Source organism: Phasianus colchicus, chromosome 3, assembly GCF_987193195.1.
Source record: "Phasianus colchicus chromosome 3, bPhaCol1.hap1.1, whole genome shotgun sequence".
NCBI classification, from domain to species: Eukaryota; Metazoa; Chordata; class Aves; order Galliformes; family Phasianidae; genus Phasianus; species Phasianus colchicus.
The window spans coordinates 34,814,767-34,830,979 of NC_143438.1; the positions used below are offsets into that span (position 1 = coordinate 34,814,767).

At 38.8% G+C, this 16,213-nt stretch overlaps 1 protein-coding gene across 2 annotated transcripts in view; it reads left to right on the forward strand.

Annotated features, from left to right (window-relative positions):
- GABBR2 (gamma-aminobutyric acid type B receptor subunit 2) overlaps positions 1–16,213 on the forward strand; it is a 446,063-nt gene that overhangs the window by 409,526 nt on the left and 20,324 nt on the right. For both annotated transcript variants that reach the window (XM_031589113.2, XM_090137258.1), the window contains exons 15-16: positions 10,446–10,670; positions 15,515–15,697. In XM_031589113.2, coding sequence (XP_031444973.1) covers positions 10,446–10,670; positions 15,515–15,697 — 408 coding nt within the window. The remainder of the gene's footprint in view (positions 1–10,445; positions 10,671–15,514; positions 15,698–16,213) is intronic.

A 16,213-nucleotide genomic window follows, 5' to 3' on the forward strand; every position in this document is an offset into this window, starting at 1 on the left:
CCAGGAATAGCTGCAAGAGATGCTGAATGGGGCTCTGAGCACCTTGATCAATCTTTAGGTGTCCCTGTTCATTGCAGAGGGATTGGACTAGATGACCTTTAAAGGTCCATTACAACTCAAATGATTCTATGATCCTATGATTCAATGCAAGATGAATTTGGAGCCTGAATCAAAATCATCCCTTTTTTCACTACAGCTCATCTACATAAAAGATTTTGTTCATGGAATGAAATTCAGGAAGCAGCAATATGAAACCTTGATAGTTTAGATAAGGAAAGAAAAAGTGACCATTGGTGACTAAAAGATCCTCATGCCCTAAGCCTCAAGGTTCTAAAAATATCTGATTTTTGACAGCACTGACCAGATGAACACCTACCTTGAGCTAAGCCCCATCTGGATTCTAAAACCAGATAAACATTTGCTTACACTGCCTGAAGGGTTCAGTCTGTTCTGTGCATTTGTAGCATGCCTGTTCAGAGGGACACCCGCCAAAGAGTGGGTCAGTTGCTCCCATTCAGTGTGGCAGGTGCTGCTGCTGTGGGGAAGCTGGGCAGGGTGAGATGCTGGTGCTTGGAGAATGTCTTCTGCTGTACATAGAATGGCTGCTACCAGGCTGCAGAGTCCTGTTTGTTTTCACTCTGCTTTTAGCAGGTTAGAAGATCTTTAGGCATGCAGGACAAAGCTCAATAGGAAGGGATGTGAGCTTTTTTTATTTATTCTATACACTCAGCTGCTTTGTGGTGCAGAGAAGGGAGTTGCACTGAGCGTCTCCACCTCCTGACTGTCATCTCTGACCATAAGGAATCCTTCCCACCTTCCCAATAGACACTTATTTTTAGAAGAATGTCCAAGAAGGCTGTGAGACCAAGAGCGAGAACATACCTGATCACATCACGGGGATCAGGATTTAGGAGAGAGTCTGCATCTTAGCATTTATTACTGAGTAGCTATGTGTTCATTGACGTGTAGCACATGTCTAGGCATTTCAGTTCTGAGGGCAAGCACTGGGAATGCAGTCTGACAGTAAAACAGCTAGCAAATATGTGACCTTTAGTACAGTTGTTGACAAGGCATTTGACTTTATTGTCTCTTTCCTAGCATATTTCTTGTTTGTTGTTTTGATATATTTATCAGTAAATTCCTACTTTTCAGGTAGGAGTGTTTTTTCCTTTGAATACAAGAATTTTTCTAGACAATACGTTAAAAGGAATTACAGGTTTGCTATATTTTTACTTTCCAATCTCATTGTATAGAGATTTTGAACAGTTCATTTCATGGTCTTCCATGTAGAAGCTGTCACTATTCACCATATAAAGGCTTAAGACCTTTTTCTCTGTGATTCTGTACAAAAAGTAACGTGAAAGTATGTTTGGTTCATTTAATGCGATGTAAATAAACAAATTCAAATCCTTAAAAAAAATACTGAAAGATTTTTTAAAATTATTTGCTTTGCAAAAATAACTTCTATAACATTTTCAATGAAAAAAAATCTGCAATTTGTTAGTAAGAAGACAGGAAAAATAACAATAAGTATTTAAAAAAAAAAAAATCCCAGGTAATGGTAATGTCGTTTGAATTGTTTCCTTTTTATTTATGTTGTTCTGGACAGCAGTTGAACTACTTTGGCTCTCATTAATTCATTGCTGTAGATTGGTTTGTTGTCATGTACGTCGTACTGCTTTCTACAAGATGTGTGACTCAGTTTGTTTAAGTTTGCAAATGCCATTTGGCGTTACTCATCATAATTATTTCAGGCACACAGTGTTTCATAACCATCAGTACAATATATACTTTTATTGCTCCAGTGCCCCTTTATTACACAAATTTCTATATATGAAAGAGATTTCTGAATCAGTCAAATAATTGCTGCAGTGTCCTACTCTTCTGGAGCACATACACCTGTGTGATATGAGGACAACAGGACTGATGTTTTTAATCTCATGTTTCAGATTTCTGTCCCCCAGGCACAGTTTGTCTTTCAAACAACAAAAAAAATCCTGGAATCTCTTGTGTCACTGTATCATTCTATACCGGTTTATCTGATGAGAAACTCTGCAGTTTGTAACAATTATTATCATTATTATTACTACTATAATTCACATCCTGTATGCTAAGAGCTAATGCTGGTAACTACAGTACAATATTTAAGGCAAAATGTCTTAGTGATTTACTTGAGCCAAAATTGTGCACAGTGACTTCTTGTTGTCTCTAATTGAGAATACCAAAATTGGGTTAGCTTAAAAAGTACTTCTCTTCTGTGGTTTAAACACATAGATAAATACTGTCCAGTCTCGTGACTTAAATGTGCTGATGCAGTGAATTAATCATTTAGGTTAGGGCAGAGCATGGAAGGGCAGATGGGGCAGGGAAGGTGAAGGAAGCCCTTGGTTGCCAGGACATACAAGCTTCTTCTGTATTAAAGTAAGTAAACATTTAAACAAAGCAAACCTTTAAATTCAGATTCATAGTTCTTCACTTTCCTTTGAAGTGATACGAGGAAATGCATCTTAACTGCATGAAGGCTTTTCAATCACTGTCTTCAAATTACTTAGGACTGATGATAGAGGACTGTTGATCAGAGGACAACAGGAAGATTGCCATGCTGAGCCTTGCCTTTGTACCTCACATTTGTCTTCTTAGTGACTTTGGCCAAATCCCATCATATATACTGGATTTTGTTTTTTCCCATCCGAGGTTCAGTTCCTAAAAGGCTACGTACAGATGTAAGGCCACTCTGTGTATATACATAGTGGCCATCAGTTCTGGTATGTCTAGTTTTGATTTCTGACTGTTTCAATGAAGTTGAACAGTACCTTTATTTTGTATATTCCAAAGATGGGTAGAAATCATATCATTGTAAACTTTCCAGTGCTGCATTATTAGCATCTTTCTGAGCAGTGTGAGCATTTTTTCCAAAGAGCAATCCCAGATTAAGGATGGACCGGCTCCTAGGTCCTTTTGTTTATTAGCTACAGTGGACTTGTCTACAGTTTGATTCCCCTCTTCATCCTAACGTGTTAACATTATATTCAAATTGTTTATGTGCTGAAAGTTTCTTTCATTCTGTTGCCAATGTCAGATCACTATTATGTACTATTTAGTAACTGAGAAACAGGCTTTCAAGGTCAAGATATATTTTCCACTTGGCTGTTGCTATGTATGTCAAATCCTACTTTTACCATGTTATCATAATAGAATTTGAGGTTTTTTTAAGCTGTAACTCTTATTACTGACCAATTCTGATACATAATTTTTAAAGTGATGTCCTTAGTTTACCTTGCTAAGGACAAAAACATCATGATGGTGAAAGAGAAAAATTGATACACTAACAAGGCTGATTAAAAAAAAAAAAAAAAAAAAGTCAAATTCCTTCTCATTACTTGTATTCCAGCATTTTGTTTCATACATTGACAATATTTTAGCATCCAAACCATACATTACTATATGGTTTTGTAGGATGATTTTTTCCATCCTATGTTCATAAGGAAATTTAAAATGTTTTATTGAAATACTAGAGATATTGCAGTAAGGGATTAAGTACCCTTACATGTCTTTTAGCATCACTTTTATAGGATAGAAATATATCTTAGTTGTAACACATGTTTTTGTCAGAGATGTTTGATCATTTTACAGTACTGTGATTATCTGTGGTGATCTTTTGCCACGGACTGTATAAAGCTATCCTAAATGGATACTTACTCGCAGATGTTACTGTAAAGTGTTTCATTACTAAGCAGAGTTTACATTTAAGGAAGTCAAATGCTGTAGAGAAAGAAGGTAAAAAATGTTATTAACTGATTTGAAAGGCTGAAGCATAAAGACACAGTTTTTCTCTGGATGTGTGTTAGTGACCATAGCTTCCTGCAGATGCCAATCCAGCTCAGTCTGTGCAGGGCCATACTTTGCCACCACATTTTTTAAAAAAACCCCTTTGGTTGAATAGCTGGATGTCACCTCTCACAACTCAAAAAATACTTAGCTGTTGTCGTAATGCTCAATAGAAATATGAAGCTTTCCTTTAGTACTTTGTATCTAGGGCAGCTCTGTGAAAACGAGTTAAACACACGGCTGACTCATCCCTCATCAGGGAAGGACGCAGTGGTTTGATGTCAGACTGCAATGACTGTGAAGGCAGGAGACCTGTGAGGGGATCATGTGCCCTTCTATTTGCTAACTTGACTTAGAAAAAATAAAATCACTTTTTTATTATAAATTTTCCTGAAAACTGCACAGTGTTTTTCGCTGCTCAGCTCTCCAGTGAACACCTGAAAAATCAGTATGCTTCTTTTTGCATTTTGGAAAGCTCCCACTGAAAAAAATCTGCAGCCATTTCACTGATGCTTATATCTGGGATGATGTGAAGGTAGTGAATAAATATGAATATGGAAACGCACAGCTCCAATTTTACGATTGCTTCAGAGTCAGAGATGTTTGCAGGTCTGAGTCCAGAACTGCCTTTATATAACGGGCAGCAGGAGGGGATATCTTCCAGTACCAAAGCCAGAAAAAGACAACAAAAAAGCTGCAAGGACTTTGAAGTAAATGCTTGTTTTTATGCAGCACAGCAGGGCTGTGATCCACAACTGAGCTCAGTAAGTGCTACTATGATACAGTAATTAGCTGCAAAGCTGCAGGCTGATCCAATACATGCTCTTTCCAAAACCGTAACCTCTCATTATTGGCAAGTATGACTATGGCAAGACTTCCGGCAAGATTTATTTTCTCTGATATTTCCCTTTTATTATCTGATATCCTCACTAAAATTTTCCTTCTTCATCTTCATTAATATTTCATATCCCATGATCAGAGTATAAGCAGGTCTGACTTTGAAATGAAACATATAGACAAACAGGTTTATGGCAAGCACAGGGAAGGAAGGAAGACAGGAAGAGAAGAAATCCCCTGCCTGTCATCTGCCTGTCTTTGTAGTCCAGTAGCAAACCAGATCCTTGATTGTATTAATACATGCTGTGGATCAGTAAGCAATCATCATTGTACTTAACAGCAATTCTGCTGAACAAGATGAAAAGCAGTGCTGAATATTTTCCTATACTTCAGCTACAGACGGTTTTACTCAATTCTCAGCTTTCAGTTTAGATGGTAAAAAGTTTTTAAAACTTAGATTGCCTGTTAAACTCTGTGAACACAAACAATATATTTTCCTGTTATTCTTCTAAGACTTTATATATTTCATTTAAGGACCAAAATTCCATCATTAGTTGCAGTGATTACTCCACTGTCTTCAGACACTGTTTTCCCCAAATTTATACAGCAGTCTTCTCATAGCCCTGTTAGATACTCTGACAACACAGCCAAAATCAGCTTACCAACTACTGCAGAGGTAACAATCCAAACCAACATGGTGCCAAACAAAAGCTGCATACCCTCAAACACAAATAAAACAAATGAATCTTTCCTGTACAGCCTGTACCTTCCTAGAATGCACAGAACAATATTTATGATGCTTTCTACATTAACAAGATATGTATTTAGTAGATCTATATGGAAAAAGGCACTTTTTATAAACTAATGGTTTTAACTGTGAAGGAAGCCTTCCTAGTTGCATTTTCAAAGTGTCTTTGGCTGAGATCCCCAAAGAGACCTGAATTAGACCATTAGGCTTAGTAGAAAATTGTGCTGTCTAATTTTTAGATTACTGCTTTATATAAGAGAATAGCCCTGAGTTGCTCAAACTCCTTCTGTGACACATGGGATCCATCAGGAATTTCAAGAGGGGAATTGTAGCTGTCAGTGAGGAGCTGTCTTAGTGAGCCAGAATAAAGCAGTGGGGACAGATGTGTCCTGTCCTTCTCTGAAGTTAGCACAGTTAGCCCTGCTAGTAGCTGGCTTCCTCCATCCATTCCAGTGTGTTTCTTGCACACCTTCTCTAAAGTTTAATCAAAATTCTCAGCAGCGATTAGAGCTAACATCCCACGTGAGTGCCCAAGTAATTAAGACAGCCAGTCTCTCATTACATAAAAACTGACAGCTCTGAAAAAAAGTTTGAGAGCTGCTTCTGAAAACAACCTTGACTTGGGGGTTAGGTGAAATTAAAAATTGTGCCACATTGTCCAAACCATGCAATGATCACTACCAGTATCGCTATCTTGCAATACTGAAGATGGCTGATGCTGTGCTTTGTGTGGGTGCACTCGGAGAAGCCTTACCAGTTTGAGCCCTCCAGGAGCACCAGGAGAAGAAACAGCTGCTTTGCTAATCCCAGTAGGCTTTAAACATCAAATAGTCCTTAAACTGCTCAGCAGCCTAAAGACTTAGGTGCCCCCAAGCACAATGGGAAGGTTGATTTATGTAGCTGGGGAAGATTAATGCTTAAAGTTTAGGTACCAGGTGTAGAGAGCAGCTGAAATGGGCCACTGAGAGTCTGTGTTTTTAACTGAGACCCAAACATTTCAGGCTGCAAGAGCTGGGGCTGTTCAGCCTGAAGAAGAGAAGGCCCTGGGGAGAACTGAGAGCAGCATTTCATTATCTAAAGGGAGGCTGTAAGAAGGAAGGGGACAGACTCTTTAGCATGGTCTGTAATAGGACAAGGGGAAATAGTTTCAAACTAAAAGAGGGGAGATTTAGATTGGATATCAGGAAGTTTTTTACAGTAAGGGAGGTGAGGCACTGGCACAGATTGCCCAGAGAGTTGGTGGAAGCCCCATCCCTGAAGACACTCAAGATCAGGCTGGATGGGGCTCTGAGCAACCTGATGTAGCCGTAGGTGTCCCTGTTCATTGCAGAGGAGTTGGACCAGATGACCTGTAAGGGTCTCTTCCAACTCAAATGATTGTATGGTTCTATGATATAGAAAACTTGTCAGAAAACTACAGAACTCTGGACCTGTCACTAAATATCCACATCCTATTCCTCAGCCAAACTATTCCAGGGAGCTTCAGATCTTTTGCCATCAAAAAAAGAGACTCTAATTTCTACGCACCGGCTGAGCCTCAGAAACAGAGAAGAACATGAAAAGGGCAGGTGGAGAGAAAGTGAAGCATCACATTCTCTCTGGAAAGCTCTGTCTCAAAACAGGAATCTCATCAGCTCAGTGGAGCTCTGCAAACACTCTTAACAGGCAAACAAGGAGTATGTCTGTGATCACCAGTGTCCTGGCAGCAGCCTGTGGAAAATCTCTGCTTTATCCATGTTTAAGTCTCAAAGATGAGCTGTGAGTTTTAGAAAAGGAGAGCTGTTTCTGAGGCAGAACATTTTACTCCAAATGCCAATAACATTTAAAAACAATGCTCTTAAATTTGTAGTGCTTCATTCAGAGGGAACCCACTTGCCACAAGAGCCTCTCTCTCTTTCTTTCATTATCATATAAATAAACATCTTCCTTTCAGCTGGAAGATACTCAACCATTTTCCATGCTGTTTTCAATTATAAATGAGAAGGTCAGACTGTAACCCCCACAACACTGTTCAAATGATCTTTTTCCATTATAATTGATATTTTAAATTGCTTTATAACTGCCTTAGCTATAAATTCATGCCCATTATTTGTAATAAGTGCTGGCGTCATTTAGGTTTGCTGGCCATATTCCCAGAATAATGCTTTTGGAGGGGAGTGTGTTCATCTTGAAGAACTGGGGGAGAGCAAGGGATGATCCACAACCCTAAAATTCTCATTAATAATTATAACTGAAGACAAATTATACCAAGTATATGCTGTCCAGTAAACAGAGTTGCTATGGTTAGAGGCCTGTGGGTTAAAACTAAAATAGTCAGTCACAGTCTCACCTCTTTTTAAACACAGTTTAGATGCACACACACAGGTATGCTTTCAACTCCTTTAAGAGCTCAGCCTAGTTGTCAGTTCAGGCACTGCCAAAGTGTGAATCTACAACACAGCTGAGCTGCTCTGTAGCCAGAGTGCAGGGAATGCAGAGGAGGCGCCTGGTGATGTGTTGGAATGCTTGGGAGGGATAGGCTTGTTGATGGAGAAAAGACCTTGCCAGTGTTGGACTCCAGTGCAGTCAGATCAATGCATACTACATTTTGCATCTGTAAAGTCTGTAGAGGAAGCCATGAATTCTCTGCTTCATTTGTGCACAGTGCCAGACTCAAAAGCAGAAAAGTGGTGTCTGCATCCTTCCTCAGTAAAAGCATCACTTTGGTTACCTGAGGGGATCTGGAAAATGCATTAGGGGATTAGCTGCTTCTTTGGCACGAGGATATCCAGCTCAGTAAGCAGCTTCTCCATCTAGGTCCTACCAGAGAGACTCTGAGACCCCTCTAACCTCCACCCTGCAGAACATGTGTGGATTTTGGTCCTACAAGAGGAAATGGGTAAAGCGGAGGAGGGAGAATCGTAGAATATCCTGAGTTGGAAGGACCCCAAAGGGATCATCAAGTCCCACTCCTGGCTCCACATAGGATCACCCAAAAATCAGACTATATGTCTGAGAGTGTTGTCTAAACGTTTATTGAACTCCAACAAGCTTGGTGCCATGAAAAGATCTATGTCAAGGAGCAAAAGGAAGGCCCTGGAAATGATCACATCCTACAGGAGCATTAGGAATACATGGAGAGGAGAAAGGTGAGAATGGGGCCAAGGAAGGCTTCCATAAGTATTACAAAGGCAAATGCTGCTTCTGTTTTTGGGAAGAGCCACTTCTGCCTACATGTATTTGCAATCTGCCACACTCCATAAGCTGAAAGTAAATATCTTACAGAGCCTTTCAGCCAGGACTGTTCATGAACATGTGGCATGGTAACATATGTCCTGTAGGCAAGAGAATTAAATAAACTAGCAGAAAAGCTCAGCAATGGCAGGGCAAGGCTGGCAGTTCAGCGGTCAATCCAGGATTGAAGTGTCTATTTAAGGAAGTAGGTGGCCAGAGTCTTCTAGATTTTGTGGAAGTGCAAGGCACATGAGTCACAAATTATTTGGTTACTGTTGTTAGTTGAGGTAAAAAAAGTAAACAAATCATCAAGGAAATATACTATTATTAATATCTGATCACTACTATAGTTGGAAGCATATAGAGGCAAAACTGAGTTCATCCAGCAAACATAAATCTCAGTTCCTAACTCCTTTCTGCTTGACTTTGCAACCAGAAAATGGTCTTCTAGTCCAGATTGTTTGCCTTTAAAATTTTTAAAGTTTTTTTTTCCCCCCACAGGTAAAAAGCAGGAGATAAGTTTTTACTGGGCAAATGTAATTAATCCCCGAGTGGCATCAGGAAAGACCTTAACTTTTCTGGATTGTCAGGAGGGTTGCAGTTGTTTAAGACGGATTTTCTCTGTGAATTGGCAGTGGACAAAAGTGATGTCTAAATGAAAGTGTTGCAAGGTCAATGGAAATGCATCTTTTTGTTTTCATTTTCATTTTCTTTCCTGTTTTATAGTGTGTTCAGAAAAAGCTAGATAGCACAGGCATCATGATTTGGGTCTTGGTGTTCGTTCCTCTGTCCTTCTTTTTTCTGATACTACCTACTCTACCATTCTACCCATAACGTTGTACATGCTTACTGGGCTTTGCCTAGACTATTGACTCAGCTACCTATTTGCAGTGCCTTGAGTTCATTTATGCTTTTCCTTTGTTGCCAGAATCTCTCTGTGGAATACAGGGAGACAGAGAAATAGAACAATTTTTTTGCAGTTGTTCATGTTGTAGAAAAATCTAATTAAATTTCAAGGAATGGAGAAGGCTTCCTTACCCTAAAGACTCTCCCCTGCTGAATTTCAAAGGCATATTGCAAATAAAAAAGGGGCTAGAATGTAATGTAAGAACATGCCAAAGAAACAAGCAAAAGAAAAACTGCCACAAGAATATTTTATGCCAGAAATCATTAGACAATTGCAATTGAAAGGCCATTACGAACTCTCACTATTATAAAAGACACTGTTATTGTACTTTGAACAGGTGGGGCGACACTGCACTGGATATTTGTCTGTCATTGGACACATCTTGGCATTTCTGCTTATTAATGTATGTGATAACCATACAATGAATAACTGGATTGATAAGAGTCTATTGAGAACAGCTGCTAACAGTAGCTAAAAGAACCACCCATCATATCTTTACTGGAATCCTTGAAAATAAAGAGGAATGTCTATCTTCAGAAATAATTACAAATATAAAATAAATATGTCCATAACATTTAGAAAAAGTTGTTCCTGTTACTACTACTACTACTACTTCCAAGTATTGTATTTTTCTTGTGAAAGATAGAATCTGTCCTACTGAGCAAAAAGAAAAAAAAACAACAAAAAAAGAAGTTAATTAGATATAATTTTAAAAGTGTATGTGTATCATTAGATATAATTTAAAAAGTGTAAGTTGTAATGCTGTCTAAATTTATCAAATTAGAAAGCACACCTACTGTAGCTGATAAATTCATTACACACCAATTAATGCTTTTTTCTGGATGTCAACCAATTCTTCCTATAATTACTATCTTTTTTTCTTTTTCTCCTATTTTTTTTCTACCATTTCAGTTATTTGGTTGTTTCTTAGCCTGGGAAACACGAAATGTCAGCATTCCTGCTTTGAATGACAGCAAATACATCGGAATGAGTGTATACAATGTTGGGATTATGTGCATTATTGGTGCTGCTGTTTCATTTCTTACTCGGGACCAACCCAACGTGCAGTTCTGTATTGTTGCTTTAGTCATAATTTTCTGCAGTACCATTACTCTCTGCCTTGTGTTTGTACCTAAGGTAAGTGAATTTGTTTAGCATGGATGTTGATTATTTTTTTGTTCCATTTTGTAATTGTGATGTAAAAGTTCAGTGTCTTTTCAAGCTCTGGGAAAATTCTAAAGCTAGCCTGTCTGTATCTGAAACAAAGAAGAAAGTTTCATGAGATTTTAGAAAAAATATGAAGTTACAGGAATGTGAATGCATGCATTCCTAATGCCTATGGCATTAGGTGACACAAAGGTTGTTCTCTCTAATTTTAATGGAATAGGAACTTTTTGGACAGTGGGACTTGTAGGCATTAAGAAGGAGCAGGTCCAGTTGTCTGCTCTACCACATGTCTCTTATATTGAAACCTCTAAGATACTCAAGTAGGATTTATTAGCACTTCAGAAAAAAAGAGAAAAAAAAAAAAACTGTATGCAAACTGCAGTTGCTGACAATGAAGATGTTTTTAATAACTGGTATATTGTAGGTCTAAATGAGGCATGGACTGTAAAGCATATGCCTTCATTTCTTTTTGGTCCTTTGGACTCTTGAAGATGTGTGTATTATATGTTGATGGAAGATACTGAATCATGGAGAGCTGGCACTTAAATTATTTTACTTGCAGAGTTAAGCTTTAGGCATGAGTGTGATAGACCTTAAATGACAAGAAAGTGCTTTCTACGTAAGTTTACTTTAGCTAAACCACAAGTTCTGGAGAATGCATTTGTATTTTGTGGTAAAATGTGCAATTGGGGTCATTTTAAATGATTTGCAAAAACCTAGCGTAACACCCCGAGTAAGATGTATATATAATTGGATGACTGGAACATTTGCAAGGCAAGATTTAAGATGCTTGTCTTACCTCTGGAATTTTTGTCTTTTCAATTAAGTCATGATAAAACATTTGTGGCAGAATTGAACAAATTATAGTGAATGTGTTGGTGCTAACTGATTATGGCATGCCTGATTATGGTCCTCGGAAGGGAATTTACCTCAGTTGTTCCCTCTGAGAGAAAAGAGAGACAAAGAAAAACAAAAGAAGCCAACTTCTGATCTGCAGCAAAGCAGAGCAATTCATTTTCCAGGACTGACTAACCTGGATGCATTTACAAGTTCTACAGTTCAATTCTTAAAAATTATATACCTACAAATACAAAATCATATTCTTGTTCTGGATCTTAGGGAAAAATCAGAACTTCATTCTAAATTAATGAAAATTCCCAAACACAGCAAAGAAAAATACTTTGAAATTCTGCAAGATTTAAGTTTGTAAGCTGTATGAAAATGCATATTAAAGCTCTGCTGCCAAAAATACCTCCACAAAATTTCAAAAGTCTCTTCAAAGAGAAAATATTATTAATGCTGTGACATGCTCTTCTGCCCTTTGCTTTCATGCTCCCTTACCCATCCTTTTCCACTGCTGTAGGCTCTGAAATGATTTTCCTGTTTCCTCTCTTAACCCTTTCATCTGACCTTCTTTTAACCCCCAACTTCCTTGCCATCATTTTTACTCTCAGTTCTTTCTGTTCAAAATGCAAATATGAACCCTAGCCTCTGAGCATAATGTACTTCATCCCATCCTATGTATTGTCAGGTTCTAATATGCTTAGATGTTTTGCATTACAGATGATCATGGGCAAAGTAAAGGAAAAAAAAAGAGATTGAAGCAGGAGTTGGAATGTCCATCCAACACCTGAGTGCTTTCACAGCTGGACATTTTTTCTTCTGGCATTTGTATATTGTGTCCTACATTTCTTCTTGCCATGCTTCGCAACAGTTGCAGCAGGACTATTGGCAAGCATTCTCCCCTGGAATGTGCTCCAGCTTAGATTTCATGATGTCCAGGCCCCACAGAACATTGTAACCAAGAACACTCAAGCTATACAGCTAGGTAAGACTTCAGTGTGAGACAGGCACCAAATCTCTCCCCTTAACAATTACGTAATCAGTTAGTACACTTTTGGTGACATGGGAAGATTGTTGGTGAAATCCTAAAGTCTGAAGCTCAATAAGCATAGAAGATACTGAAGATCTGGAAGCTTGCACTTCTTTATTAAACCACGTTTAGGCAGATGCAAGCAGTAATGTGGTTTTGAGCCATTTGAGTACTTATATTTTTCTTCAATTCAAAGTAAAATACATTTCCTTCAGCAGTGTCAAGGTCTTGCAGTGCTAGAATTCAGTCTTTGACCCATAGCCCTTTTATGGATCTGAATAAACACCTGTTAAATTATGTAGGGAACTAGAGAAAGAAACATAACATTTTTCCATTACTTCTCAGTTGTACTAATCCTATTTACATATACTGGCAATTACTAGGTCCACCTCATGCACTGCTGTTTTGCTAGCACAAGTGACTCTAAAAAATCTCATAGCAGAATTAGACCAGGGACAAATTCTTCATTACTCTCTTCATTTAAAGATGTGCTACACCACCTTTCATGGACCGAGGTGAAGGCAGATGGCCAGTAGTTCCCTAGATTCTCAACTTTCTTGAGCACATCTGTAACATTTTCTCTCTCTCAGTGCTCAGGATCCTCTCCTAATCAGCATCAGCTTCCAGAGATAATTGAGAGTGGCCTTGCAGTGACATCAGTCAGCTCCCGCAGTCCCTGGGGATGCACCTCATCAGGTTGCATGAATTGATGTTCAATTGGCTTGGGGGTTCCAGAGGGATGGGATTCCTCAAAACAATTACTACAAGTAAGGGCTAATGTGAAGCGATCACTTAAGATCCGAGCCTTCTGCATGTCTTTAATCACCAAAAAAAATGCAGTTTATTGTCTTCAAACGTAGCACATTATCTCCATCTACAGATTTGGTCTGTAAACTCGTGTCAGAGAAGAACTGCTTCAGTGTCAGATCAGTCATGTCTGTATCAGAATTTAGGCCTTTATTCATGCCACCACAACTGTGGAGTGGTCATGCTTGCAAGAACAAGGTGAACCAATTATGAGTCATGGCCATACTACAAAATATGACTGTACAGTATTTACAAAATTCCTTCTCCTTTCGTCTTTTCAGACAGCTCAGCAGCATTAGATTTATGAAATCATATCCTTCTTCTCCAGGCAGGGAGCTCCTTCAGCTCTATTTGTATATAAATATATGTGTATGATGCTTGGCAAGTAATCATAAGTTCTGTATTCTTTAGAGTACTCTGAAAAGATATCACCTCCTTGCTCCTTGCTGAACCGCCAGTAGCTTTCTCTCTTCATGTCAAGGCAATATTTTCACATTGTCACTGAATGTTAAATCTTACCTATATTTGTTTAAATTAAATATGTTTAAAGTTAACCTTTTTTAAAGTGGCTTATTGAATTTATTTGAACAGATTTGTTTTATTTTGGTCCCTAAAACCTAATTAAGTTTCTGTTATCTCCAGAGTGCAATCTCCCTAGGGTTCTTTCTGTTAATACTCCTCCTTCATGCCTCTCTGCTTGAATGTTACTTCTAACAGTAGGAAAGAAGAAATTTCATGCAACACTGTGTTTGGGGAGTGAAGGGCTTGGGTGTGTTGTTTTTTTGTTTTTCTTGAGGAGAAAATATATTCTTTGAAAGTATAAAGATGTCAATGAAGGATAGAGATTTTTGATGAAATATTGAAATATATCTTTAATTAAGTCCAGGCTAATATATTTTAAATGAGCTTTTCTGAGTTGGTGGATGAAAAACTTAACATGAGCCAGCAGTGTGCTCTTGCATCTCGGAAAGCAAATAGCATCCTAGGCTTCATCAGAAGAGGGGTGGCCAGCAGGAACAGAGAGGTGATTATCCCTCTCTACTCTACTTTTGTGAGGCCCCATCTGGAGTACCATGTCCAGGTCTGGGGCTCCCAGTACGAGAAAGACAGGCAACTGTTAGAGATGGTCAAGAGGAGAGCCACAAAGGCGATCAGAGGGCTGGAGCACCTCCCCTACAGAAACAGGCTGAGGAAGCTGGGCTTGTTTAGCCTGGAGAAAAGAAGGCTGCAGAGTGACCTAATTACAGCCTTTCAGTACCTAAAGGGTGCTGTATGGGAACTGCTGAATCACGGTCAGAACCTCTGATTGAGTACCTGAGGCAAGCAATAAGTCAGCCTTGGGAGCACAGGTGAAGGTAATTCAGCTGTGGTACCAGAAGGGGTGGAGCCTGGCTCCACCTCTCCTAGACCCCATTTAAGATCTGACTACCACTGGGGTTCTCTTTTAGAGATTGCTCCTCTTGGGGTCTTCTCAGTGAGCCTAGGACAAGGGTAAGCTTTTTATCCATTCTTCTTTAGTGTGATAACCTGTTTAGCTTAACTTTCTTGTGTATTTCTTAATAATAATATCCATATATTTATTGATTATGCAGGTGCCTATAAACAAGAGAGGAATCAACTCTTTAAATGGGTTGATAACAGCAGGATAAGGAGAAATGGCTTTAAGTTGAGGAAGGGATGATTTAGGTTGGATGTCAGGAGGAAGCTCTTTAATATGAGAGTGGTAATGTGCTGGAACAGGCTGCCCAGAGTGGTTGTGGATGCCCCAACCCAGGAGGTATTCAAGGCCAGGTTGGATGGGGCCCTGGACAGCCTGATCTAGTATTAAATGCAGAGGTTGGTAGCTATGCCTGTGGCAGGGGGGGTTGAAGATTCATGATCCTTGAGGCCCATTCTAATCTGGGCCATTCAGTGGTTCTGTGAATTTTTTTTTTTAACTCTTCCATCTGCAAAATCATTCCAATTCTACCTATTCTACAAATTTATTCAGAGATTGGCTTAAGTACTACTCACTTTCTAGTATTTAGTATTTGAAAGTCAGAAAGGAACTCCTTTTGAATATTTGGGGTACAAAAGAACTAGCTACAAACACAAAACCTTCTACAGGATTTCTTAAGGCTTGTAAACCTTTCAGCTCATCACACTGCGGACAAATCCAGATGCAGCCACACAGAACAGAAGATTTCAGTTCACTCAAAATCAAAAGAAAGAAGACTCAAAAACATCAACATCTGTCACCAGCGTTAATCAGGCCAGCACTTCTCGGTTAGAAGGACTGCAGTCAGAGAACCACCGCTTGAGAATGAAAATTACAGAGGTATTGCTTATGTGATGCATGTTGCCTCTGTGATTTCTTTGCAGTTTTTTTGTGATCTGCTTAAATGTTGTCTACTTCTTGGAGAAAAAAAAAGTTGTCTTTGCCTGTTAGCAGAATACTGAAATAATAGGAAACATTACTTATATGAATAGCTAATTATTATATCCAATACTTAGAGGATGTGATAAATAGAAATTATGCCATAGCAACTTGAAATGAAACTTCCTGTAGTTCTTTATGCCAGGTGCCTCATATGGACATGCTGGATGCCATACAGCTGTAGTGGTAGAAGGGCAACCTTTACATGCTAGTGGAGAAGAGACCTGCAGCCCCAAGGGCACCTAAGAGCTGTCTTTGTTTCTATTTACAGTCAAGTTCAGAGACTGCCATTGCTGGCAGTCTAAGAGTTTGCATGTGAAATACATGAATCCCCTCTAAGCTATGAAATTGATATTCTTCATTATGTCCATCCTTAGTCAGGAGACTTCAAACAATGGTAAATCAACAATGAAGACT